At 36.2% G+C, this 25,707-nt stretch overlaps 1 protein-coding gene and 1 pseudogene across 1 annotated transcript; one reads left to right on the top strand and one right to left on the bottom strand.

Annotated features, from left to right (window-relative positions):
* Window positions 1-4: 4 nt before the first annotated feature.
* Window positions 5-20,302, bottom strand: LOC125871231 (uncharacterized). Its single transcript, XM_049551829.1, has 17 exons — window positions 20,155-20,302; window positions 19,950-20,070; window positions 19,261-19,349; window positions 17,778-17,931; window positions 17,548-17,689; window positions 13,757-13,850; window positions 13,296-13,436; window positions 12,478-12,578; window positions 12,260-12,373; window positions 10,361-10,584; window positions 7,196-7,254; window positions 6,921-7,106; window positions 6,719-6,842; window positions 6,550-6,608; window positions 5,150-5,295; window positions 4,660-4,824; window positions 5-411 (listed from the first exon to the last, which is right to left on the bottom strand). The coding sequence occupies exons 1-17, from the start codon at window positions 20,219-20,221 to the stop codon at window positions 115-117; spliced, it is 2,283 nt and encodes a 760-aa protein (XP_049407786.1). The 5' UTR covers window positions 20,222-20,302; the 3' UTR covers window positions 5-114.
* Window positions 20,303-23,652: 3,350 nt separating this feature from the next.
* Window positions 23,653-25,707, top strand: part of LOC125869633 (uncharacterized) — a 13,752-nt pseudogene continuing 11,697 nt past the window's right edge.

The raw sequence follows: 25,707 nt of genomic DNA, 5'->3' as shown, positions 1-25,707 counted from the left end.
AGAACTATGAATCCTCTAAGAACACAACGATAAATAGAACAGCAAAGGCACTTATTCATACAAAATAATGACCCACGAATATCTTCAAGAGTCGTACACTACACTATTAAAGGTTTACTTTAGAGCAACATTCACATTTAAAGAGGTGTCCGTCAAAATTAAATCTTTGGAATTATCTGCTTTTGGATGGTTTGGACAATCAAACTTGAGTCTCACATGTACAGGTCTTGTTATGATGATTTCTTCTACATCTCTTTTTGATGCCAGCAAGAACTGAAGAATTACATCTCTGCTTACCATTGTCCCGGGGTTTAGCAGATCTGCTATCCTGGCTGCTTTCTGTTGTCTACTGTCACTACGGCCGTCTGAATCCTTTTTCAGTCTCAGATATAGTGCAGCACAAATGATAACCTGGTGGAGAACCAGAGAAATGAAGACAATCACATAATGACTAAAGCAGCATTTTTGGATCTAAAATTCAGTATATTACTTCCCAAATTTATAAGGAGCTTGACATAAGGCATATATATTATTCATAATCTAGTAGTAAAATTAGGCCTATTCGAAATAGTTAAAGGTAAAAAAATTTGCCTTTTAGAAATTCAGTTGATATCAATTTAAACAAGTAAAAATTTCCAATTTATAGCGGAAGAACTTTTCGAAATAATTTAAGCAAATTCCTTACAAGATTTTCATTTACCATTCCATACAACTACAACTCACGTTATAAAATATTACCAAACTTATGAGTACCAAAGTTAACTGGTCCATGCAAACATCCAAAACATACAGTAAATTACAAGGCATGGGTTTACACACCCCAAAACACCTAAACATGCTACCAAATTTAAGCTTCAAGATTGAAGTTTCCCCAGAAATCTCTGTAAAAAAAAGAACGTTGTAACGAGATCGCCTTCAAAATTTCATATAAATGTATAACACATGGATCCCAAACAAGTTCCAAGACTACTACAAAATCTAGATATCTTTATGCAAATGTGATCTTCCTTAAAGCTCCCAAAAACTCTTATCTCCAATGGTCAGCTTCAAGTATCCTCTCAAACATTCCTTACGATCGCTAAGCATAACGCTTACTAGTCTAAAAACTATAGGTTTAGAGCTATTAGATTTTTCAATTACCTTTGAAGTCATGGGTGGCTCAATTATAACGTATATAAATAAACCAAGTAACCAAATATATCAAATTCAATATTTAAAGATTCAACTTATAGAACAATTTCACTAGAGATTAAATAACAAGTTTCGCCCAATATGTAAATCATGTCATCACACCAAGCATAATCATGTATCGTATCGAGAAGGACTGAAGCTCTGTACCAAGAAGGGTCAAAACCCATTGATCAAGAAAACCATATTAAAATGGCTTTCTAGTTCGTACTTAAAATGCACAACTTCCATACTTAACACCAATAAAAAATCCAGAGTCAAAAGATCTGAATCAAGAGGCATGTCAATAGTGACAGTCACAAGAAGGACAGAGTCCCAACAAGAATGTCAAGTGATACCAACACAACAAGTAACCAAGACAACCTTTCAGATATATCAACCGGTAACAAGAGTACACAAACCTCAGTCTTTTAGCATACAAATAGTCCACACAACTTCAAGAGTCCAAACTGTAGACAACCAACGTCTCAAGTTCCTCAACTTGTACATGAGTATATACAACTAAATATCCTCTTTAATTTTTAGTAGCTCCATCATCAAAAGTAAGACTAGTCTGTGTAAGTAACACTGTTTCCAAAACAGTAAATCTGGCCAATCCAGCACCTTATGTTGTAAGTTGTAACTTAGTTTTGAAAAGGTAAAATTGGACTTCATGAAAAATATAGGTATATGTCTTAAGGTTGCAAAGAGTCAAGAATCACCACAAAATACATTTCGCACAAAAAGTTGTAATTAAAACACTAGCTATTGGACAAAGGGGATTTCTAAATCGGAAAACTGGACATAACTTGTCCTATATTGCGTCTCCTTTTTCAAATCCATAACAAAAAACTAGATTTCCACATAAACATAAGAGGTGTTGACATATGTGTTAACTTTTCAAAACATATTTATTCACTAACAACAGAGCTCTACACAACAAGATATGCTAACAATACTAAACACTGCACAATTCGAAAACAAATTTGATCACTTACCAAAAGGTAGGGTGAGTCTTCAGCCAAAAGGAACAAGTTTTTCTTGTGATTTTGTGGGAAAATACGGTGATGAGAGAGTTCTCAAGATTTCTTAGTCTTAAGAAAACTGAATTTTGTTGAGGGGCAGGAAAACATATGCTATAAAAGTGATGCTGCCCAAAATTCTTATAATATCACACCTGAGTCACGGGACAAGCGATTATTTAACGACCCCCAAAAGGGAAGGGGGAGAGAGTTGTAACTCCCCCAAATTATTTAAGCTACTACTCTCACTCCAAGAGGTTATTTCTTGATGATAGGAACAACTCCTCCTTGACTCGAATTTTGTGATGTGAGAAAACTTAATTTCCTTGAATTGTGATTGTATTATAAAGATTGTATTATATATATATATATATATATATATATATGTTTTAACAATAGTAACTAAAGTGTGATATTTAAGAATTTTGGGCAGCCACCCTTTTCTAGCTATATTAAGTGATAAACATCACTTTTATAGCATATTTTTTCACCCTCTCTCTAGAATTCGGTTTCCTTAAGACTAAGAAACCTTGAGAACTCTCTTATAACCATACCATAAAATCACAAGAAAAAATTGTTCCTTTTGGCTGAAAACTGAAGACTCACCTTACCTTTTGGGTAAGTGATCAAATTTGTTTTTGAGGTGTCAGTATTTAGTATTGTTAGCATATCTCGTTGTGTAGAGCTCTGTTGTTGATCAATAAATACATTTTGAAAAGCTAACACACATACCAACAACTCTTATGTTTATGTGGACATCTAGTTTTTCTGTTATGAATTAGAAAAAGAGGACGCAATATAGGACAGGTTCTTTTCAATTTTTCCGATTTAGAAATCCCTTATCTCCAACCGCTAGTGTTTTGATTATAACTTCTTGTACGAAAGGTAATTTGTGGTGATTCTTGATTCTTTGCAACCTTAAGACATATACCTACATCTTTTATGAAGGACATAAAGTCCAATTTTGTCGTTTACCTTCTAAACTAAGTTACAACATAAGGTACTGGGACTGGCCAGATTTACTGTTTTGAAACGGTATTATTTACACAGACTAGACTTTTGATGATAATCGTGTTTTATGTCAACATGATGGAGCTGCTAAAAATTATAGAGGGTATTTAATTGTATTTTCAAGGTTGTATATACTCATGTACATGTTGAGGAACTTGAGACGTTGATTGGTCTACCGTTTGGACTCTTGAAGTAGTGTTCGACTGTTTGTATGCTAAAAGGATGAGGTTTGTGTAAGCTTGAACATGTACCCTTGTTACCTACTGGTATATCTAAAAGGTTATCTTGGTGCCTTGGTTACTTCTTGTCACTTGTATTGTAGTGTTGGTATCACTTGGCATTCTGTTGGAACTTTGTCCTTATGGGTGTGACTTTGTCACTATTGACATGCCTCTTGATTCGGATCTTTTGTCATCTTGACACCGCATTTTTGGTTGGTGTTAAGTATGGATGTTATTCATTTTAAGTACGAACTAGAAAGCCATTTTTAATATGGTGCTTGATTCTCTTGATTGTTGGGTTTTGACCCTTCTTGATACAGGGCTTCGATCTTTCTCAATACATGACTATGCTTGGTGTGATGTCATGATCTACATATTGGGCAAAACTTGTTATTAATCTTTTGTGAAATTGTTCTATGAGCTCTCGTGACACCTAAATCATAAACGATCGAATTTGATACTCTTGATATATATGGTTACTTGATTTGTTTATATATGATATAATTGAGTTTCCCACGACGTCAAAGGTAATTGGAGAATCTAATAGCTCCAAACCTATAGTTTTTACACCACTAAGCTTTATGCTTAGTGATGGTTATTTCTATCGTAGGGAATGTTCGAGAGGATACTTGAAGCTGGCCATTAGAGATAGAGTTTTTCGAAGCTTCAAGGAAGATCACATTTGCATAAAGGCATCCATACTTTGTAATAGTCTTGGGACTTGTATGGGATTGTGTGTTATACATTTATATGAGATTTTGAAGGTTGGTTCAATCATGACACCATGGTTTGTAACTTAAATTTGGTGACATGTTTTGGTGTTTGGGATGTGTAAACCCATGCCTTGTAATGTACTAAATTTACTGTTTGCTTGGGATGTTTGTATGAAGCATGAACCAATTAACTTTGGTACTCATAAGTTAAGTAATATTTTATAACGTGAGTTGTATGGAATGATACATGGAAATCTCGTAAGGTATTTCTTAAATTATCCTGCTTTTTCAGTTTCAGATATAGTGCAGCACAATAACCTGGTGGAGAACCAGAGAAATGAAGACAATCAAATAATGACTAAAGCAGCATTTTTGGATCTGAAATTCAGTGCAAGTATTTCTAGACTAGACAATTATACAAATTAATTTATCATTTTAAACAACTTGAGCAAGAAATTTCACATATATCCTGGTGAATCTCAGCAATTCAGAATCAAAAGGAAATTGCTGGGAAGAATAATGTACCTCACTTGTTCCAGGACTTGAGTTAACGGAGCAACTTATCTCAACTTTCCCTTCTGGAATTTCCTCACCACAGCTTATTGTTGCCTCTTCTATGGTTGCTGCAATTTCTGATGTTGAAAAGGCAAGGTGGTCGATTTCATCATACCATTGCTGGGCAATACCAACCTGCATATCCTCATCAATTTAACTCTTTAAACTACTGGAGAGAAGGCACTACTTAAGGTATGTGCTATTTAATACTCCGTTCATTTCACATAGATCTCTTGGTTTGACTCTGCACTGCTACTGGAGGAGTTTAAAAATGAATTATTCAGCATTTGTTGAGAAAAAATGTTGGACAATATTCCTTTTTCAAAAAAAGTGGTCCCAGATAACTATTTGTGGTATATGGTATATACCCAAAAATGAAGAGTGAAAAATCAGCTTGGGATGAAGGAAGTAGAATTTATGGGTGAATACAAATACATGAAGCCTAAAGGTAATCAGAAACCTTTTCTGAAGATGTAATCGTGCTATCTGCCTCGGATATTTCAGTTGCTGCCCCTCTAGTTAGCCGCCATATACAACTTTCACCCAATGGTTCAATTAGATCAACATATTCTGGAATATCCACATCCAGTCGTATGTCAATTTTACCTGTTAAGAAAATGAAGCGAGGTTATCATGTAGTACTCCCTCTATCTAGTAAAACTTAGCCTACTCTCTTTTTACATTGATCTATAAAAAACAACTTTGTTAACAGGTCGCAGTGACAACCCAATAACTACTCTCCATTGTAATGCATTCTCTATTTTGGGACATCTCAAACTGCTGATTGTCATAACCGTTAATTAAACCATTAAATTTTAAACCTTGAAACAACACACTAGTCAGATTAACATTTTAGACTCCCTCCTTCTATCTGTTGATGACATAAAATTGGTCATTAAAAGTACTTATATGATTTCAAATTTGAGTTAACATATACTAAATTAATAACTCCCTGATGTGTGTGTAAAAATCACTAAAATTTCACAAACAGCAATTGCCTGTTTAGCCAAGCTTTTGAAAGGTTAAAAGTGCTTATACAAAAATGCTTATTTTTTTTATGACCACAGAAAATCGCTTATTTTAAAGACCAAAGGTGTTTGGCAAGCTTTTGGTGAAGAAATAAATGTTTTTGAATAGTAGCAAAAGCCTTTTTTCCACTTTTAAGCAGAAGCTGAAAAAAGTGCTTTTGATTTTTAGGACAAGATTACTCATCAAAAATTTACATTTACCAAATTAAGTAACTTACTTTTGCGTAATTTGACACCTAAAAGTACCTTCTTGAAAATATTGGTCAAACACAAACCACTAAGGGAAGTACTACTCACATGATATAACCAAACACAAATTGCTACACTTCCACAGCACTTCAAAAAACACTTTTTATAAGCAACTGTTAAAGCTGATTTCGACAGCTTGGTCAAACAGGTTGTAAATTGAAACCATAATTTCAAATATGTAATTGGTTCAGTAGTAATAACCTAAAATTTGAACCCAACAAATTTAGGTTATGGATCCGCCTCTACTGATATATTTACATTTCAAGTATATTTTCAATACTTATCTAACTCCTAACATACTAATCTATAACACACTTACTAGTCCCCCTCTGGAGTTAACCAAAAAAGCTCTTTTATTTTTAAAGGAAGAGTAAATGTATCACAAAATTTATATAAATTAATTACAACCAAATTCTTGCAAGAATATATGATCCAGAAAAAGAAGATAAGTAAGATACAATATTGAAGATAAAAATTATAGGTATTGATAAACAACTGAAAGATCAGTAAAAAAAAAATCCAGGTAAGAGTTTTTTCACAAATTATTTAAACTACATGTGACCAATAGGCTATTTATTACTACCTGGCAACAAGTTGAAAGATTCTATGTGATCAATAGAATTTGCTGCCAATGCTGCATCACTGTAACACCAACAATCAAATACAGTAAAATACAGTAAATTAATATAATTGCCCAGAGAAAGCAGGAAAGAACAATGGCTTATAGAGCTTCTTTAATCTGTCACACTTACGCAGCACATACTCGTTCCAGAGGAGATGATGACCAGTAAGGAAACCCAAGGATCCCCAAATTAGAAAACTGGAAGCTTGATAGAGAACCCGAGTTTCTATTGAGTTTTAATACCGTTTGACCAACTACAGATAAGTACAATCAAAAATTGAATCAGGCAAAGCAGATGTTACAACGGATCCAATCATTGAAGACATGACTACCTGTATCACAAATGAGTATCTGATCCTGAAAAGTTACCACAGAAGATATAAGCTCAACATATGGAATTCTCTTTGACAAGCAATCTGCATCCACTTGCTGCTGCAACCAATCATTAGGTATTTGATTCAAAAGCATCGACTTCTCCAGGATCAATGGCTCACAGATCTCCAAAATATTTGAAAATCCTTTTAGAGTATGGATGAGTCAACAACTGACGAGGCTAACTGATAGAATAGAGACAACTTAAGAACATTTTTGGCAATAATTTATGTACCTTTAATAACCTCTCTGATCAAGCCTGAGGCTAAATCCATGATCCACAACGTCTCACAGCTTCATGCAAGAAAATTAAAGTGAGGGCAGCCACACAGCTCAAACCATAAAATTTACAAATACGAGTGCAGATATTGTCAAGATATTTAATTTCAAACTAAGGAAAACAATTTCTGCAATATATGAGTTCAGAAAGAGCAATCCTGGGGCTTTTAGTATTCCAATTTCTATGATTCCATAAAGGGGTCATAGAGACAAGATTACAAGCTTGTTTATTATATTTAAATTGCAAGTTCATGAAATGTTGCCCAATTGGGTTCTAAAACAAAATTAACAGCCAATTTGGGGGCATATGTTCCAAGTATCTCCAACCTTATAAACGTGTTATGTTATACCAACATACCTAGTTATGCTGCCCAAAGATAGATTATAAAGCTTAAGGCCTAAGAATATATAGATTACATAGTATTAACAACTATTTACAGACAAACAGTTGCATTATATTCATGACATTCTGCTTAAAGAGAGAACAAGGAAAAAATGAACCTGTAAAGTCAAAGGGAAAACAAGAAAATAGAAACTACAAAGCCGGATCTCTGAAGAAATTTTATGTCAGAACCAGTTGACGACAAAAATGAAAAGTTAAATGGGCATAACTAGTCACTGACGGTGTTTTGTGTTTGCACATCAACATGGGACATCTAATGACCAAACTAACTGTGTAACATGAATGTTCTATAGCATTTAACGCTTAGGACAATAGATTGAATTGGAAAACACTACTGCTTTTTCAACTTCCCTTATGAAAGAATCATATCTTATTTGAGCTTCATATTGCCCGTTTCAATCTCGAACAAAGGAGGAAAGTTTGGAAGGTTAGCAGCCAATGTAACAGAGTGAACTCCAATGTTTTGGAGTTGAGAAACACTAATGGATCTGCCTTTGAAGGTTGTGAGAAGGAGGCTATAGATCGTACGTGTATCACAGCTTGATCAAAGTATGCATATGATTTAGATGTTATCATACTCATGACAGTGTCAAAGGAGACGAGGTACCCCTAAAATCTAACCTAATGAAAATATAATAATGCCAACTAAAGTGTAGGTGTGAAACCATGATAAGATGTTAAAAGGAGACTAGGTAATCTTAAAACCACATGAAGGAAGTTATCTCAGAATACCTATAATCTCTTAGACTGGATGCAGATTTAGCGAAAAATAGAATAGACCAGTTTGGAGATTCTGGAAAGAGAAGGGGAGATATAATCTGGTTGAATGGGAGGTCACTCAATTAAGAAAAGGGCAAGGAGGACTAGGAATAAAGAGTCTGGAAATTCACAACAGCTGCCTTTTGATGAAATGGCTTTGGAGATTCTGTGATGAAGAAATTTCCCTCTGGAAGGAAGTAATTGTTCACAAGTTTGGACAGAACAGTCCTTGGTGCTCAAATGAAGTGAATTGCACTTATGGGACGGGTGTATGGAGGACTATCAGAGGTCTATGGTCAAAGCTCCAGGAGAACTCTAAAATCAGAGTGGGCAATGGTAACAATGTTAGGTTTTGGAAGGATAATTGGATAGGGGAAGTACCACTGCAGGATAAATTTCCAGATCTCATGTTACTATCTAGCAACCCTGAAATTATTGTCTCTGGTAGTTGGTCCCCCCAGGGTTGGGATCTCAACTTCAGAAGGCACTTAAAGGACTGGGAGGTAAAAAGAGTAGTTGACCTGCTAAAAGAAGTGGATACTTTTGGTGGGACAATAATGGAGCCTGATAGACTTAGATGGAGACACAGTTCAGAAGGAAGTTTCACAGTAAATAAGTTATACAAGAGGGAGAATAGCATTATGCAGGAGGAAGAGCTAAAGATACGGAGGAATGTCTGGAAGAACATAGCCCCTACAAAAGTGAAATGCTTCACATGACTAGTGATAAAAAAGGCATGCCTTACTCATGAAGTGTTACAAAAGAAGGGGAGAGTTCTGGTGACTAGATGTTTTTTGTGCAATGAGACTGGGGAGACAAACAATCATTTGTTCCAACACTATAAATTCACTGCTCAATTGTGGAACCTGTTTTTCACTCACAAAGACAGTGTGGACAATGCCTGAACATACAATTGATCTAATGAGTTGTTGGATGAAAAGAGGGGGAAGTAAAAAGTCAGAAAAAATGGTGGAAAAATAATACCCTCTTGCATATGGTGGACAGTATGGAGGGAGAGAAATGGAAGGTGTTTTGAAGACAAAAAATCAGATCAGTCCATGATGTGAAATGGAATTGTCTGGTGACTTTATTTTTTTGGTGTAAACAGAACTGTATAGAGGAAATAGAGGAGTTTAGTAGAATTTCTAGGAGCTTTGTAAAGCTAGAGTCTACTTGCTTTGTAACATGTTTCTGATGGTGGCCAGCATTCCCAGTGCTGAAGAATACAGCAGTACTAATCCTCAAAAGAAATATAGAATAGACCAGAAGAAGAAGATCCATTTAGGAGATATAAGCTAGTTGGCTTTTATATGTCAATTGAAAATGTAGAAAACTTCTATTACTGTTACTAGTGTCTAAATTATTAAATGTTGAAATAAAACAAATTCAAATGGAGTGAAATGAATAAAGAGGATACATATATGGATATACCCAACCTTAATAACTAGCTTGGTATTGAAGAATTATTTTTTTCATCATCTTGTTCCCATTTGCAATTGAAGAAAGTACAAGGAAATCCAGAAACAGATAATATTCCCAGCATCCATCAGCTGATTATTCCCTCCTTTAATTTTCCTTATTGTTTGACAACGGTGCTTTCCGCCTATTGTAATAAGGTAACTCTAAACTAAGCCTTCAGGAAACTTAAATGTTAGAACAGATGATTGATCCATTTCCATTAGGTTGATAGAGAACCAATGAAAGGAACTTTCCTATCCTGCTTCTGTATCAGAAAACCGACAAGCAGATTATGCCTTTTCACCTCACCAAACAACTCAAACGAAAACAATTAAAATTTCACAGCTAGTGTTCTATGTTCATTAATACAAAGTCGTCGTGCAAAATAAGTAAAGTGTCCTTGCATTTGAAATAGAAGTTAAAACAAAGTGCGGATGAAAAATATGAAACATTTGCAGATGTATAAACTTGGAAGATAAATGGACCAGATGTCGCATCTACCTGCGGTTAAAAATGAGGAGATCACCATTTGGAGATTTCAGAATGTGCCATGGAAACAACAATGCATCCGGATTCAATTCCTCAGACTGTGCAACTAGATCATTTCTAGGCCAAAGCTTTCCCAATATCCAGCTCCATATACTGCTATCTTTATTTGTTTTGCTTCTTGGGTACAACGTGTCCACAACCCTCCTCCCCATATCAGCTCTCCTAATAGCATGATTCTTTCACAACAGGGACACATTTGTTAGCTTTATGAAGTATTAGGGACTACCAAAAAAAAAAGGAACAGTAAGGGTGTCCTCAACCACTAGGACAAAATCTTAAGGTTGTAAAATAGTGGAACATTATAAAATTCAGGTATAACATAAAGGAGATGCAGGGAAGCAATACTGTCTTTTGAATAACATATCTTAAGATCATTCTATATCCCATTTGACAGAAATTTTTATATCATTCAGCCAAATAAACAGAAAGTTATTGATACTTGTAGAGAGAACTGTAGATTGAGGGCTAATTCAACAACAATATGACTCGGGGAGAAGCAAGGAAATACACAGATATTACCCTGTGAAACCCAATTTGAATGCTCCATTCCTACTTCACTTGATTATTTAGAGAAAAATTATAAGTTGGGTGTTCCGAAGGATTAAATAGGAAATGTGTGGAAGGCCATGCTACATTGTGGTTCTTAGGAGAGGAACAAAAAAGATTACGTTGAAAAGAATAAAAGTGAGCATGCAGTCTTTCATTCTGTTGTGACTATATGGTAGACCTCTCTTGTGAAAGAACTTGGACATAATCTTCAAAAGAACCAAAAGGGATATAAGGAAATTCACTTTGGGTGGAGTGGAAGTTCCTTTTTTAACTCAGGCGACCATGTACTGCATTAAAATGTCTGGAACTGAGTGCAGACTTATTTTCTATTAAAAAGGCTAACAACATCACTCAAAAGTTGAATAACCACATTTGCCTTTTACCACTATCTTTCACTAGGTTCACTTGAGTTAGAAGTATAAACACGTAATCATGGTCAGTTAGCTCAAGTTCTTGAAATTCATGTGTGCTCAAATGTTAAAAGCTCAACCCACTGAATTTAGAAAATTGAGCTTCTCTTGATAAAGTAAACAAGCCTGAGTTTGATTTCGCTTTACTGGAGCACAAACTATAATTAAAGGAATTTATTAATTTTTTACATGATGTATGCATATGTTAGAAATTAAGAAGGGACACACTAGAACACTAATACTAGATAGGATCAGAACATTCCGCATAACTAGTATTGAGTTTCCAATATATATTGGAAAACAATTAGCTCAACTAATTTATATCTTTGCTTTTATTTTCAATATACAAATATGTAGAAGTTAGAAAAAAAGACCCCAGGAACTTAAACGGCCAATCTCGAACTTGTACAAGCTCAAATTGCTGATTAATAATGAGCTTAGGCCAGGCTGCATTCATTAATACCCAAACATTGGTATTTTGACAATTGCTCATAGCTTCAGTTTTGTGTTCTTTTACCGAACTATTTACTCCCTCTAATATAACAATTTGGAGACTCATCTCCTGTATATATTACTTTTATGGTGAGAAGAAAGACTATTGACTTTTAAAATATTTTCATAGCTTCACATGAAACACAGCACGTAATTTTTAAGAAATGGATGAATTAATGAATTCTGCTCTTGAGACGTCAACATTTTTTCTGAAAGTGAATTAACAATTTGAGACATCCCAAACAATTGAACTCTTGAGTGATGAAGTGGTTTTATTTTTCACTTACCAAATCAGACACATCCACACCCTTCTCTTTTTTTGTTCATCGTAACCATCAATATTAGATAATGAGAAATAGGATATCATACCAAGAAAATTAAAGAGCTCCAATGCAATTACCTCCGAGTCCACAAGATATAGACAGTCCTCAGCGGCATGATAAAAAGAAGCTGCCGGACGCCTCAACTTTGCTGATTCAAATTCTCCATCCTCATGACCAGGGGAAGAACCAATCTACGTCAAATGATCATGTTCGCATTAGAAATTCCTTTCATGCTTTAACAGTAGGATATGACAATCAAAGATGATGAAGCAACACATGCATGCCTGACACATACAGAGTCTAAGATCTTTCCATTGCCATCTAGTACAATAACTCTGTGGTGATTGGAGTCAGAGAGGAAAAGGCGATTGCCACTCTCATCAACTGAAATGCCACCTGCAAGGAAATTCAGAAACTTAAGTATAAGAGACAAATGCTAGGAACAAGGGGCTTCAGTCAAATTACAATCCTCGCATTTGTATATGGGAGCTTTCACATCTTTTTATCATCCCATGAAATTATTTAGACAAGGGAAGCTTTTTCAAAAGTAAATTGATATAGCTATCAGTTTTGGGTTTCAAAAGGCCACACCATAAGTTCAAGCTTCCTCATAGTGATTCAAAGAGAACACCAACGACATACTTCTTTACGTCTTTCTATCATAGCACTGTTTTATGGCACTGAACATCATCAACATTTATTTTGAAATTTTAGCGAACTACTGTTTGATGATTCCTCTACTTGATCCTTAGAACCTCTAAATTGCACTAGGTATACAATCCCATCAGTAGGAAGAGCTATAATACATCATTTCATACAAATTACACCTTGAATTCATCCCTTCTTTAAATGCTTAATTGTTCCTTTCTTGTCTGATTTTCCATCATTTTACAAGGCAACAAAAAGAAAGGGGGTAGGCAGAAGGAATCCGTAGATAAACATCATATTCGTAATTTTATACTAAAGGGAAACACACAAGTTGCACGTTTGAGGCAGAAAATCTCAAAATCCTTGCACCTTCATAGTAATTAATATATGGGAATGTCCATAATTATCTTTTTAAGTAAGTGCTAAATCAAAGTACGGGGGACAGCTCAACAGGGGAACCTCTACCTGGAAAGTAAAGAAGCAAGTTTCGCAAGGGAAAACAGAGAAGTGGTTCCTTGAAGTCATCAGTTGGCTTTACCCATGTGCTTGCCAGATTATGCATGATCTTGGGGGTCTCACTCTCTTGTGCTCTGAAATCCTTGATTGCTGACATTGCAGAATGTAACAGAGAACCTTACTTTAAAGACAATAGAAGGAAAATGGATGATAGAGTTCCAGTTCTAATCATGCCATACACTGACCATCACCATCACTCCCCCAACAGAAGTCACATTTTGTGATGAATATGCAATTCAGAAGTAATCAATCATACTTCTAATCAAAAAAAGGAAAAGGAACTAATTATCCTTATTAACTAAATCTTTGGATAAAGGTAGTAGCAGCTCCAACAAAAAAAGATTAGTACTTAACATTTATTCAGCATGGCAGATATTTAAAAAAAAAAAAAAAAAGGAGACACACCCTACCTTTGTCTAGAATCACAATATCTGCTTCCTTCCCATAATAGATTGAAGAACTTTCAGAGCCATTAAACAACACGTAGCAGGCCTCACAAGCAATCTGAAAAAGGACGTTGTATGTCAATTCATGAGCAATGAATGGATCCAGTGACAATCACAACATGAGAAACATGAAATAAAGGTTGCAGAAGGTCAGATATCAACGAAGAGCAACAACAACATAACCCAGTGTAATACCACAAGTGGGGTCTGGGGAGAGGTTATTTCCGATAGACCCTCGGCTCAAATAAAGCATATCAAAATCAAGTATGGAAAAGAAATATAGTAATGAAGAAGCCATGCTAAAAGTAAATGAGAAGAAAACAGTAGAAATAACTAATAATATCTGCTTCCTTCCCATAATAGATCGAAGAACTTTCAGAACCATTAAACAACACATAGCAAGCCTCACAAGCAATCTGAAAAAGGACGTAGTCACGTAGTATGTCAATTCATGAGCAATGAATGGATCCAGTGACAATTACAACATGAGAAACATGAAATAAAGGTTGCAGAAGGCCAGATATCAACGAAGAGCAACAACAACATAACCCAGTGTGATACCACAAGTGGGGCTTGGGGAGAGGTTATTTCTGATAACCCTCGGCTCAAATAAAGCATATCAAAATCAAGTATGGAAAAGAAATATAATAATGAAGAAGCCATGCTAAAAGTAAATGAGAAGAAAACAGTAGAAATAACTAATAATACAGTAACCGAGGCAAAGGAAAAAACATATAATAATAAAATAGAAAAATAAGAATGTAGGAGAGTAATAATAACAATACCGATAAGAAAAACTAGACAACGCTCAACTACCTACTAACCTCCTACTCTAATCCCCTAACCTCCATATCCTCTTGTCTAGTCATGTCTCGATAAGCTGAGTCATATCCTATCTAATCACTTCTCCTCAATACTTCTTCGGTCTACCACTACCTTACTCTCCCCATATCCACCATAGTCAACCTCTTACACCTCCACATTGGGGCATCTATGCATCTCCTCTTCACATTTCCGAACGATCACAAACTTGCCACCTCGTCCTGTCCATCATAGCGGTCACTCCCACATTGACTCGAATATCTTTGTTTATAATTCTCTCTCCTAGTATGCCCACACATCCATTTTAACATCCTCATTTTCGATACTTTCATCTTCCGAACGTGCGAGTTCTAGACCAGCCAACACTACACCCTATACGACATAATTGGTCATACAACCACTTTATAAAACTCACTTTTAAGTCTTGGTGATACATTCTTATCACACAAGAAACCGGATGCGACCCTCCACTCCATCCACCTTGCTCTAATACAATGAGTAACATCATCATCAATTTCCCCCATTTCCTTGGATTATTGACCCAAGGTACTTGAAATTTCCTCTCTTGGGGATGATTTGTGTATCAATCCTCACTTCCCCATCTACCACGTATTACATCAATGAGCTTGCACTCCAAGTACTCTGTCTTAGTCCTACTCAACTTGAATCCTTTAGACTCCAGGCATATCTCCAAACGTCCAGTCTATCGTTAACTTTGCCAGATGTTTCGTCAATCAATACAATGACATCTACAAATAGCATACCCTACGGCACCTCCCCTTGAATATGTCACGTCAATTCACCCATCGCCAAGGCAAATAGAAATGGCCTAAGGGTTGATCCTTGATACAACTCCATCACAACTAGAAAGTGCTCTGAATCTCCTCCCATTGTCCTCACTAGGTCTTGGCTTCTTCGTACATGTCCTTAACCACCCTAATGAAAGTACATGTGCACATTTAGCCTCCAAGCATCTCCATAATACCCTTAGGACTCCATCATACACTTTTTCTAGGTCAACAAACAGAAAATATCACCCAAAAACAACTTATTATGCATATGTTGTATTAAAATATATAGAGGGTAACAAGCAACAAAGTAATACGCAATACCCAAAAGAAACATGGACAAATTGCAAGAAACAAAAGTCGTATCTTAACCCAAGTACACAACCAAGATGTTTTTGATGAGGGTGATGCAAGTTTAACAATTAAGCACAACATTTCCAATACCGACCCATATATCAACATGAATATATGACCAAAGGATATAAAAGATTGAATGTAGCTAACATCGATTGCCTATTAAAAACATGAAAAGAAAAATTGATGACATAGACATACCCCACAATACGCATTGCATCTTCTAGCACAATGCCAATTTTCTCTAATTTAGACGAGACTCAAGGTCTAACTACCATATCAGCACCACTTTGCACATAAAAGGAGATTTAGTTGAGGCCCAACACAAAATTTAAACTATTTAACCAATACTGTTAAAGAAGTCAAAATCTAATGATGAGGTTATTTTTGAGTTCATCCATTTGGTCCTCAAGGAGACTCTCTAGCAATGTTCAACAATCTTTGAAAGCATTATTATCTAGTTTATAATTCATATCGGTTTTCATAGTTTCTGTTATGACTTATAAGAGTTCTAGGGACTTACTACTTCTTCTCTGCCTGTTAAAATCATAGTGTTATTCATAACCCCTATGACAGTAAATGAAATAATGTTTCTATAGTGTACCAAAAACATGAAATTATTCATTAACAGAATAGAGAAAGAAACATAGAAGGGATTTGTCTATTTTTTTTTGAACCTGGTAACATTTGTATTTCATTTAGTACTTAGGTAGTACTGAAAAACCATATTTACAAAAGCAGAAAGGAAGTATAATCTATCCAAAAACTGAACCAAATCTAAATGGATCCTAAAACATCTATGATTGACTCAGTTTCATTAGAGTAGACATTTGTACACCAAAAGTAGAACAACAAAATACACTTAAGCTTTACTTCCTGCAAGTTGTTGTTCCTATTCTCAAAACATCTCTCGTTTCTCTCCCTCCATATAGTCCACCAAATACTAGCAGGGATCATCCTCCATCTTTCTCTGTTTGTTGCCCCAACTCCAGCCATCTCCCAACTGAATAGAGTCTCATCAATCTTGCTAGGCATACACCAAGATATGCCTCTGAGATTAAGGAAAATCTGCCACAGCTGCTCAGTAAAGTTGCAATGTAAGAAGAGATGTCTCACTGTCTCATTAGCCTTACCACATAAGGAACATCTGTTGCATAGAGAGATTCCTCTCTTGGCCACATTATCCAATGTCAAAAGTGCTTCATTGGCTAGTAGCCATGTAAAGCATGCCACTTTGATCCTCCAGATTTGCTTCCAAGGTCATTTGAAGTCTTGAATGCGACCAGGACTTATCTGTTTGTATCCTTCTTTCACCTTGTAACTACCTTTGTTGTGCCCCTGCCACCATAAATAATCCTCGCCTGTTTGTATACCTTGAAAATTCTCCAGAACCTTAAACAGTTTAAGTATTCTGGGAATTTCCCAGTCATTCAGATTTCTTCTGAGGATCAGATGCCCATGATTATTTTCTTAAAACCAATGATAGAGTTTGTCTTGCTTTCCTTAGAACATCAGCAAGGATATGATGGACACATAAACTTTACATACTAAAGGAGACCAAGTTAGCAAATAAATATAAGAAAGCACAGTATCCAGGTACTAATGACAGAAAGTTCAAATCTTCACTGAATAGTCAAAATTTGCAACTCCCTTCTGACTAAGTACAGATATTTCAATAGAGTCCCGTCTTTGAAACAGCTATCAAGTCGTACGACACAATAAATGAAAAAAAGCAGATTGAATAAGATCCTTCAAACTGCACTAATTGAGCAACAAATTATGTGAACATACCTCTAGAACATTCTTGTTAGCTAGAAGGATAGGAAAGGCAATGTATTCTTTCAAAGTTCTCCCAAGCAGATGTGTGCAAATATCACTGGAACAAAGTGGGATCTTCATATCCTGGAAACCAATTATTTGAAGGAAAGGATATCTGCAACATTGGAAGAAAGTAGAGATCTGTGAAAACATGTATATAAGAAAATTAACACAGAACAAGTTTGCATAAGGATCTATGCTACCTATCCTGGAGAAACTTTACTTTCTCAAGCATGCTAACAAAGTTTGCCTCCGTGATTGAGGAACTATTTACGAATCCAGCTATGAGCACTAAGAAAATGCCATCTTTCAGAGATTTCTTATCCGGAATTCCATTGAACCAACAATGAGAAGGGCCTGTACATTTTGTTCAAAAAGCAACAGAAAATGAGGCAAGTATGCATATATATCCAGTTACAGAAACCAGATAATGAACAAGTTAGTAGTGCCAAAAATTAAGCAAGAAATGTGAAGAATATAGAACAAGTTAGGAGTCGATTGGAAGGGCAGTCCGGTGCACTGTGCTCCCTCTATGTACGAGGTCCAAGGAAAGGGCGGGACCACAAGGTTTATTGTGCACAGCCTTACCTGCATTTATGCAAGAGGCTGTTTCCACAGCTCGAACCTGTGACCTCCTAGTCACGTAGCAGCAATTTACCAGTGTCGATTGGAAGAATAACAAAAGATTGGAGGATAGGAATCGATGGTCATTGGATATATTATGACTGTAGCAAGTTCATTAAATTATGTTGATGTTCTCTCTTCTAAAATGATAGCAGAAATGGAGCTAGAAGGGGTTTAATGCCAGATGGCTAACCTTGCTTGCTTGGGAAAGTCTTGCAATAGATTCAACTGTTGCTAATTTTTAACTGATGGAAGAGAAAACAACACGGAAGACATGATGGTCTTTGTGATGTTGCTGAAGCAGTCATCAAGCTACTCAAGGAGCTTTGATGGTGGTGCAAACTAGAAGTCCCAACACTCGTAGGTGATCTTCTGATAGATATGTTGGTAAGGAAGATAGACTGGTCACTGGTGACATCAAATCAGGATCATACTGTTCATTATCGGAATAAAAAAGCAAATGCATACAGCTGTGGAAAACAGATTGCCACTCACAACACTTGCTTTTGCAAAAAATAAGGTCCATATACAAAACTAGAAAATGAACTCAGAGTTCAAACATGCCACGGATTGACACATGCTAATAAAGCCTCCAACTGAAAATCTACTGCAAAGGTAGAATCTTAATGACATAAGAAGCATGACTATGTATGCTAAGGCCATAAGTAATTTTTCATATGCATCCATCTACTAAACATTGAGCTCTCAGGACTCATTTCACTGATAAGATCCACAGAAGGTACATGATTAACTCAACCGCTGACAAGTTGGTCCAGTACAACAGTTATTTATTGGCCATCTGTGCAAATCTTTGGTGCAGCATATAGGAAAGAGAAAAGTATTAAAAAAATTCTCCAGCTCAGGATTTTTTTTCTTTTCTTCGTAGGTAAGTTTCTTCAACTCGGCTTTAATTGATCAGAAATCCCCAGAACTTGATGAATTTTTCCTACTAAAACCTATTGGTATCTAGACATTTTCCACATGTGACCTCAGTACATGGTTTCATCCTCACAATTTTACAAAGAAAAACAAAATCACATTTACCAAGTGAGAGTAGCTCACCTTCAGGTTTATCAATAGTAGACTTAATGAAGGAGGGGAAATCGAGTTGTACAAGAGGCTCCGACACTGCTTCTGATATAGTTGAATACCTGAAAGAGACTGTCAAGGACAAGTGAAGACTACTAAAACCTCCAAAATAGTAGGCTGAATAAATTCAAACTACTACATGGAGCACTAGAAAAACCAAATTTTAGAATTACTTATCAATCTTTTTTTCCCTATAATCTCTTTCCTCTGAAAATTATTAAACCGTAACAATTGTATATTATTTTGGTACAATGATAACAATTGTAAATACCAAAGTAACCGAAGTTTTCTCCATGTTAATACATATATACGGCACTAGAAAATAATTAGAGATCAATTAACTTTACCCATTAAGGAATTAAACAAGAACTTCTAAGGACAACTTTGCATCATCATATTGTATAAATCATAACATATAATGATAGAAAAAACTTTCAAGATAGTATTTTTTTAATGTGAGCTGAATCGAACATCAACTGAAAAATTATTTAATCGATCTCTTCTTCCTTACTGAAATTTGAAAGAATTTCAATAAGAAAATATTAACAAAATGATAAAGAGATAACCCACATTACTATTCATTGTTGTTCAATCAGGTGGAAACATAGTTCTAAAGAAATTCAAATTGGTGTACCCTGTATCCAGAAAATAGAAATTGTTACCTATGATCCTGATGACATCTATATAGGCACATTGTATTGATGTCTGCACGTAAATTTTTCGAACAATTCAAAAGAGGCCTGCGCAAAATGCCGTCTTTTCCGGGTAGATTATACATGTTTCCTGTCCAGAATCAGGAATTCATATTAGCAGAAAATAATTAGAAAACATTAGCCAAATAATTTGATATTAGGAAGAAGTAAGTACCAGCAAAAAGAAGAGGAAGCAGCCTATAAGCTTCTTTCAGGCGTCTAACTCGGAGAGACATAGCCATACTCGTCTCTCTTTCTCAGCTCTTCAAACTTCACAGCAGGGAAGCTTTCGAGTTTTAGGGCTAAAATGTAGAGACCTTAAATAACTTCTTGCAAACTACAATTACCTAGTAATAACTTTTTAGTTTTTACATTTCAACAAGATTTAACTCCTAATTTAGTCAAAGTTCCAAGTAAATATCCTTTTATGTATGGGTGGACATGGTGTGGTACGATATGGTACTTGAAAATTTTGATATTGTAATTTTGATATTCAGTTTTTAAAACATTATATCATTACCATATCAATTTAATTCGGTGTGATTCGGTATTTTAAAGTTCGGTTTCATTATCTACGGTATGAAAAATCGGTAATCATAGTTTGTTCAACTTCAACTAATATATACTCATATAATTGAGTATTATGACATCGACAATTTAAAAAAAATCTCAATTGGATCATACTAACACATTACACATGTAAAAATATACTATATTCAAAATAAAGAACAAACAACTCATTTCATTAATCAATTAAATTTCAGATACATTTCAATCAAAATAGAGTAGTCAAATTTTCTACTTCTAAACGTTTAGGGGTCGTTTGGTTGGGAACTAGTTATCCCAGGATTAACTATCATGGGTTAGTTATCCTGGGATAACTTATCCCACCATGTATATGGATAACTTATCCCATCACTATGCTATAAATGGTGGAATAAGTTATCCCAAATATGTCAACTAAACAAGACATCTAAATTTATCCCAGGACTATTTATGATTATCCCTCACACCAAACGAGCCCTTAGTTTATACTAATACAAGGTTTCATATTTGTTAGTAGTTTAATAATATTATATTATTTATGTAACTATATGTAACATCTACCTATTTGTAAGAACTAGAAAGAGTTAGAATTGGAAAGAGTCATAGTAGGAAAGAATGAAAAATCTGAAAAATTGGTTAAGTTATGTTAAGTTTGAGTTTTTGGTCAACTTCAAATAACCATAACTCCTAGATCAGGATGAGTTAGGTGTGATTCCAGATACCGTAGGAAAGATCTTTGAATTATCTTTCCAATGCCGCTGAGTTTGCGCGATTCCGAGTTTTTATGAGTGAGATATGCCCATTTGAAGTTAGGTTGTTCAGATAAGGAAAGTCTAATCCGGATTTTAGAAGGGTATTGTGGTCTTTTCACCACCCCATGACTTAATTTCGTTTTTTGGTAATTAATTGGGGTCTAATCAGAATTAGATCAGTTGAGACAATTGGAAATTCACGCTAGGGCTTGGAAAAAAGAGAAAAGAGGAGAAAGGAGAAGAAAAGTCAAGATTCGTCAAGATCGTACAATTTTGGTTGTGGATTTCTCCAAGGATTCAATCCTATGAGATATGTGAGATCACATAGCGTTGGGTTTGTTCATCCACACGCCAATCATGATTCAATTCAGTGAAGTTATGCTGTTTTGAAAGCAAATAGTATGAGTTCTTGATGATAATTCGTTTGAAATCTTGTGGGTTCTTGTTGTTGAAGTTTCTTGAGTTTGATTCGTGAATTTAGGGGTGTTTTTTAGTAGAATCTTTTGTATATTGATGATTTAGTTGATTCTAAGTGTTTGGAGAAAGAACCAAGTGAAGTTAGAGGGTTTAGAGTTGAAAAACGAAGAAGAAATTTCGGAACTTTTTGGGCAAGGGCCTGGGGCGGCGCCCCAGCCAGAGCGCCCCACCTGGGGTTCTGAACTTTGGGCTCTAGGGAGCCGCGCCAGCCAGAGCGCCCCAACCCTATTTCTGAAGTTTGTGTTCTGGCGCCCCGCGCCACTCAGAGCGCCAGGGACGCCAAGCCCACTACTTTTTCCCACTTCTTTCCGTACTAGTTCCTTAGTAACGTACCTAAGTTTTCTAGTTGATTTCTACAATCTAAGGTACGTCTAAACATCATGAAATCATCCATAAACATGAGATCATGAGCCTTGAATTCATAATTCAATTCAAGGAAATTTAAGAGTTAAGTCAAGATGAGTACAAAGAGTTTTCCAAAAGTCTTTCACAAACGTTTTAACTTTGTTTTAAGACTTGAGTTTTGAGTTGAGCAAAGAGTAAAGATTTAAGTTAATTTCTTCAAAAGTTATACGGGAACTAAGTATTCCCAAGAGTTAAATGTTTTCACATTTGAACAAGAGAGGAAACATCGATTTCCAAGAGAGCTTTTAAGCTAAATTTTGAGTAGTTATCTCGAACCAAAGAAAGAGTTTTTTTTAAACATATGAGTTGAGTATATTTTGAGAGTAGTATTGAGCACCGATATGGGGACGAGTTCATAATAACTCAAGTATCCATAAACCATGTAGCCATCATGGGTAGAAATGATCATACTTTTTAAATGAATCCATAGACTAGTGGATCCACTTAGTTGAGGTGTTCTATATCACGGTAAGGTATATGACAGTTCTGGCAGCGTGGGCGAGACGTTGTATCATCACTTAGGCTCATAGTGGTGGTTGTCAGCTAGAGAAACTCCCACAGTATTATATTACTTTGTATGTAGCTGAATTGCTATTGTATTTCTTTAATACTTTGAGTTATCACCTACAGTTTTAAATGCTTTGTATAAACTGCACTATTATTGTTGTTTTTACCCTGCATTTAAGTTGAGTTATTCATGAGTTGAGTAAAGCCAAGGTGAGTGTTCTTTTCAGATTACTTTCAAGCTTATGTTATGTTTAGTTTTCCCCTCGCATACTCGTACATTCAATGTACTGATGCAATTTGGCCTGCATCATTGTAATGATGCAGATACATGTAACCAGGATCAGCATCTAGCGCCTCGTTGATCTAGTTGAGCACTCAGAGTCAGTTGATGAGCCTCCTTGTTTTCCAGAGGATCCCTTTGGTTATGTCTTGTTTTATTTCTTTGTTCATTTCAGTTGTTAGGATGATCGAGGGTCTTGTCCCGACATCCCTCTCAGTTTAGAGGCTTAATAGACAATTAGTAGTTCATTTGTCTTTACATTGTTATTTCTTATGTTAAGACTTGAGTTGCCATTTTGGCTAAGTTGAACATTTTATCTTTAAACGTTCTAAGTTATCTTTTAGACAGATGAGTAAAGATGCATTGAATCCTTGTATTAATGCTTTAAGTTCTTTCGCTATGAATTAAGTTAGGCTAAGGGTTCGCTTGGGGCCAACAATGGTTCTCGAGTGTCAATCCCGCCCAGGGTGTAGGCTCGAAAGGTGACAAATTTGGTATCAGAGCACAGAGTTCAAGAGTCCTAGGGAGTCTATGAAGTCGTGTATGTAGAGTCCTAGTTATCGGTGTGAAACGCGCCACATCTATAATTAAGAGGCTGCAACATTTAGGAAATTCTTTCACTTCTTTCACATTCATTTCGTGCGATTAAGTTAATCTCTAAAAAGTTTCCTTCTAATTCGTACTTGCGTGTGTCTTTCAGTTAATCATGCCTCCACGAAGAGCTATCAGAGGTCGTCTTGCTAGGCGTAACGTTGAGGAGCAATGGGTACCAAATACACCTGAAGTGTAACCTCAAGGAGAGGTCACCAATACTGAATTTCAGGAATCAATCCGAATGCTAAGTCAAGCTGTGACCAACCAAGTTGGGCAACAAAGAGGAGCTCGACAAGAAGAGGTTGATACTTTGAGGGTCCGAGAGCTCTTGAGGATGAATCTTCCAAGTTTCACTAGTTCAAGCACTACTGAGGATCCGAAAATTTTTGTTGAGAAACTGCAAAAGGTATTTGAGGTCATGTACGTTGTCGATGCTGAGCGAGTTGAACTAGTTGCATATCAACTGAAGAATGTTGCTAGGACTTGGTTTGACCAGTGGAAGAAGAGTAGGGCTGAGGATGCACCGGTTTTGAGTTGGGCTATGTTCGAGAGTGCATTCTTGGGGCGTTTCTTTCCCCGTGAACTTAGAGAAGCCAAGGTATGGGAATTTCTTACCCTTAAGCAGGATTCACTAAATGTTCATGAGTATGTTTGAAGTTTACCCAACTTTCCCGAGATGCTCCGGAGATGGTTGCGGATATGAGGAGTAGGATGAGTTTGTTTGTTGCTGGGTTGTCTCGAGGTAAGGCTGTGATGCTAATAGGTGACATGGATATAGCAAGGTTGAGGAAGAGAAGCTAAGGGATAGAGAGGAATTTAGAAACAAGAAAGCTAAGACAGAGAGTTATTCTGGGCAGCAAAGAAATCATGTGAACCGTCCATCCTTTTAGCAAAAGCAAAAGGGACCTGCTCCATCATCTGCTAGTGCACCTGCACCTAGAAACAAAGGTGAGTATAATGGTCAAAATTCGTAGAATTTCAGAGCTGGACATGCGCAGTCTCAAGGTAGTGTGGCACAAGGAGGTAGCTGGGCTCTTGCATGTGCTAAGTGTGGTAGGAACTACCTAGGTAAGTGTCGCGAAGGCTCCACATGTTGTTTCAAGTGTGGACAAGAGGGTCACTTCATGAAAGAGTGCCCTAAGAGCTGGGAAGGTAATGGGAATCAGGGCAATAGAGCCTAATCTTCATTAGTTTCTCCACCAGACAAAGCTGCATCTAAAGGAGCTACTTCAGGGGCAAGCGGAGGATCAAACCGCCTACATGCTATCACTAGTCGTCAAGAGCAAGAGAATTCTCTAGATGTTGGAATTGTATGATCAAAGTCTTTACTCTTGATGTTTATGCTTTGCTAGACCCAGGAGCAAGTTTATCTTTTGTGACTCCTTATGTTGCAATGAATTTTGATGTCCTTCCTGAGAAACTTTGTGAACCCTTTTGTGTTTCTACACCTGTTGGGGAGTCTATTCTAGCTAAGCGAGTCGTGATTGTGTCATTTCCATCAATCACAAGAACACCATGGCTGATTTAGTTGAGTTATACATAATGGATTTTGATGTCATTCTAGGTATGGACTGGCTTCATGCTTATTATGCCTCCATTGATTGTAGAACTCGAGTTGTTAGGTTCCAAATTCCTAATAAGCTAGTTATAAAGTGGAGTAGCAGTTCAACAGTGCCTAAGGGTCGTTTTATTTCGTACCTTAAAGGCGAGAAAGTTAGTTTCCAAGGGGTGTGTCTATCACTTAGTCCGAGTTAATGACTCTAGTGTTGAGATACCTCTTATTGAGTCAGTTCCAATTGTGAGTGAGTTTCCGGAAGTCTTTCCAGATGATCTACCCGGAGTCCCTCCTGAGAGAGAGATAGACTTCGGTATAGATATTCTTCCTGATACTCGTCTTATATATATTCCGCCATATAGAATGTCACCAACAGAGTTAAAAGAGTTGAATGAGCAGTTGAAAGATCTCCTAAATAAAGGTTTCATTCGACCAAGGGATTGATGATCTTTTCTATCAGCTTTAAGGTGCTACTTGTTTCTCTAAGATAGACCTCAGATCAGGCTACCATCAGTTGAAAGTTCATGAGAAGAATTACCTAACCCATGATCTAGAATTGGCTGTCGTAGTATTTTCTTTGAAAATATGGCGCCACTATCTTTATGGTGTTCG

Source organism: Solanum stenotomum, chromosome 7, assembly GCF_019186545.1.
Source record: "Solanum stenotomum isolate F172 chromosome 7, ASM1918654v1, whole genome shotgun sequence".
NCBI lineage: Eukaryota > Viridiplantae > Streptophyta > Magnoliopsida > Solanales > Solanaceae > Solanum > Solanum stenotomum.
This window is presented reverse-complemented; position numbering and strand designations above follow the sequence as displayed.

Bases quoted from the DNA above. Each gene is read 5' to 3' on its own strand.
- LOC125871231 (XM_049551829.1), bottom strand. From the start codon at position 20,221: ATGGCTATGTCTCTCCGAGTTAGACGCCTGAAAGAAGCTTATAGGCTG. The intron at 17,932-19,260 runs GTGAGCTACTCT...CAAAATGTACAG, and splicing joins TACTATTGATAAACCTGAAG to GCCCTTCTCATTGTTGGTTC. The intron at 13,437-13,756 runs GTAGGGTGTGTC...CTGCAATGTCAG, and splicing joins TATTGTGATTCTAGACAAAG to CAATCAAGGATTTCAGAGCA.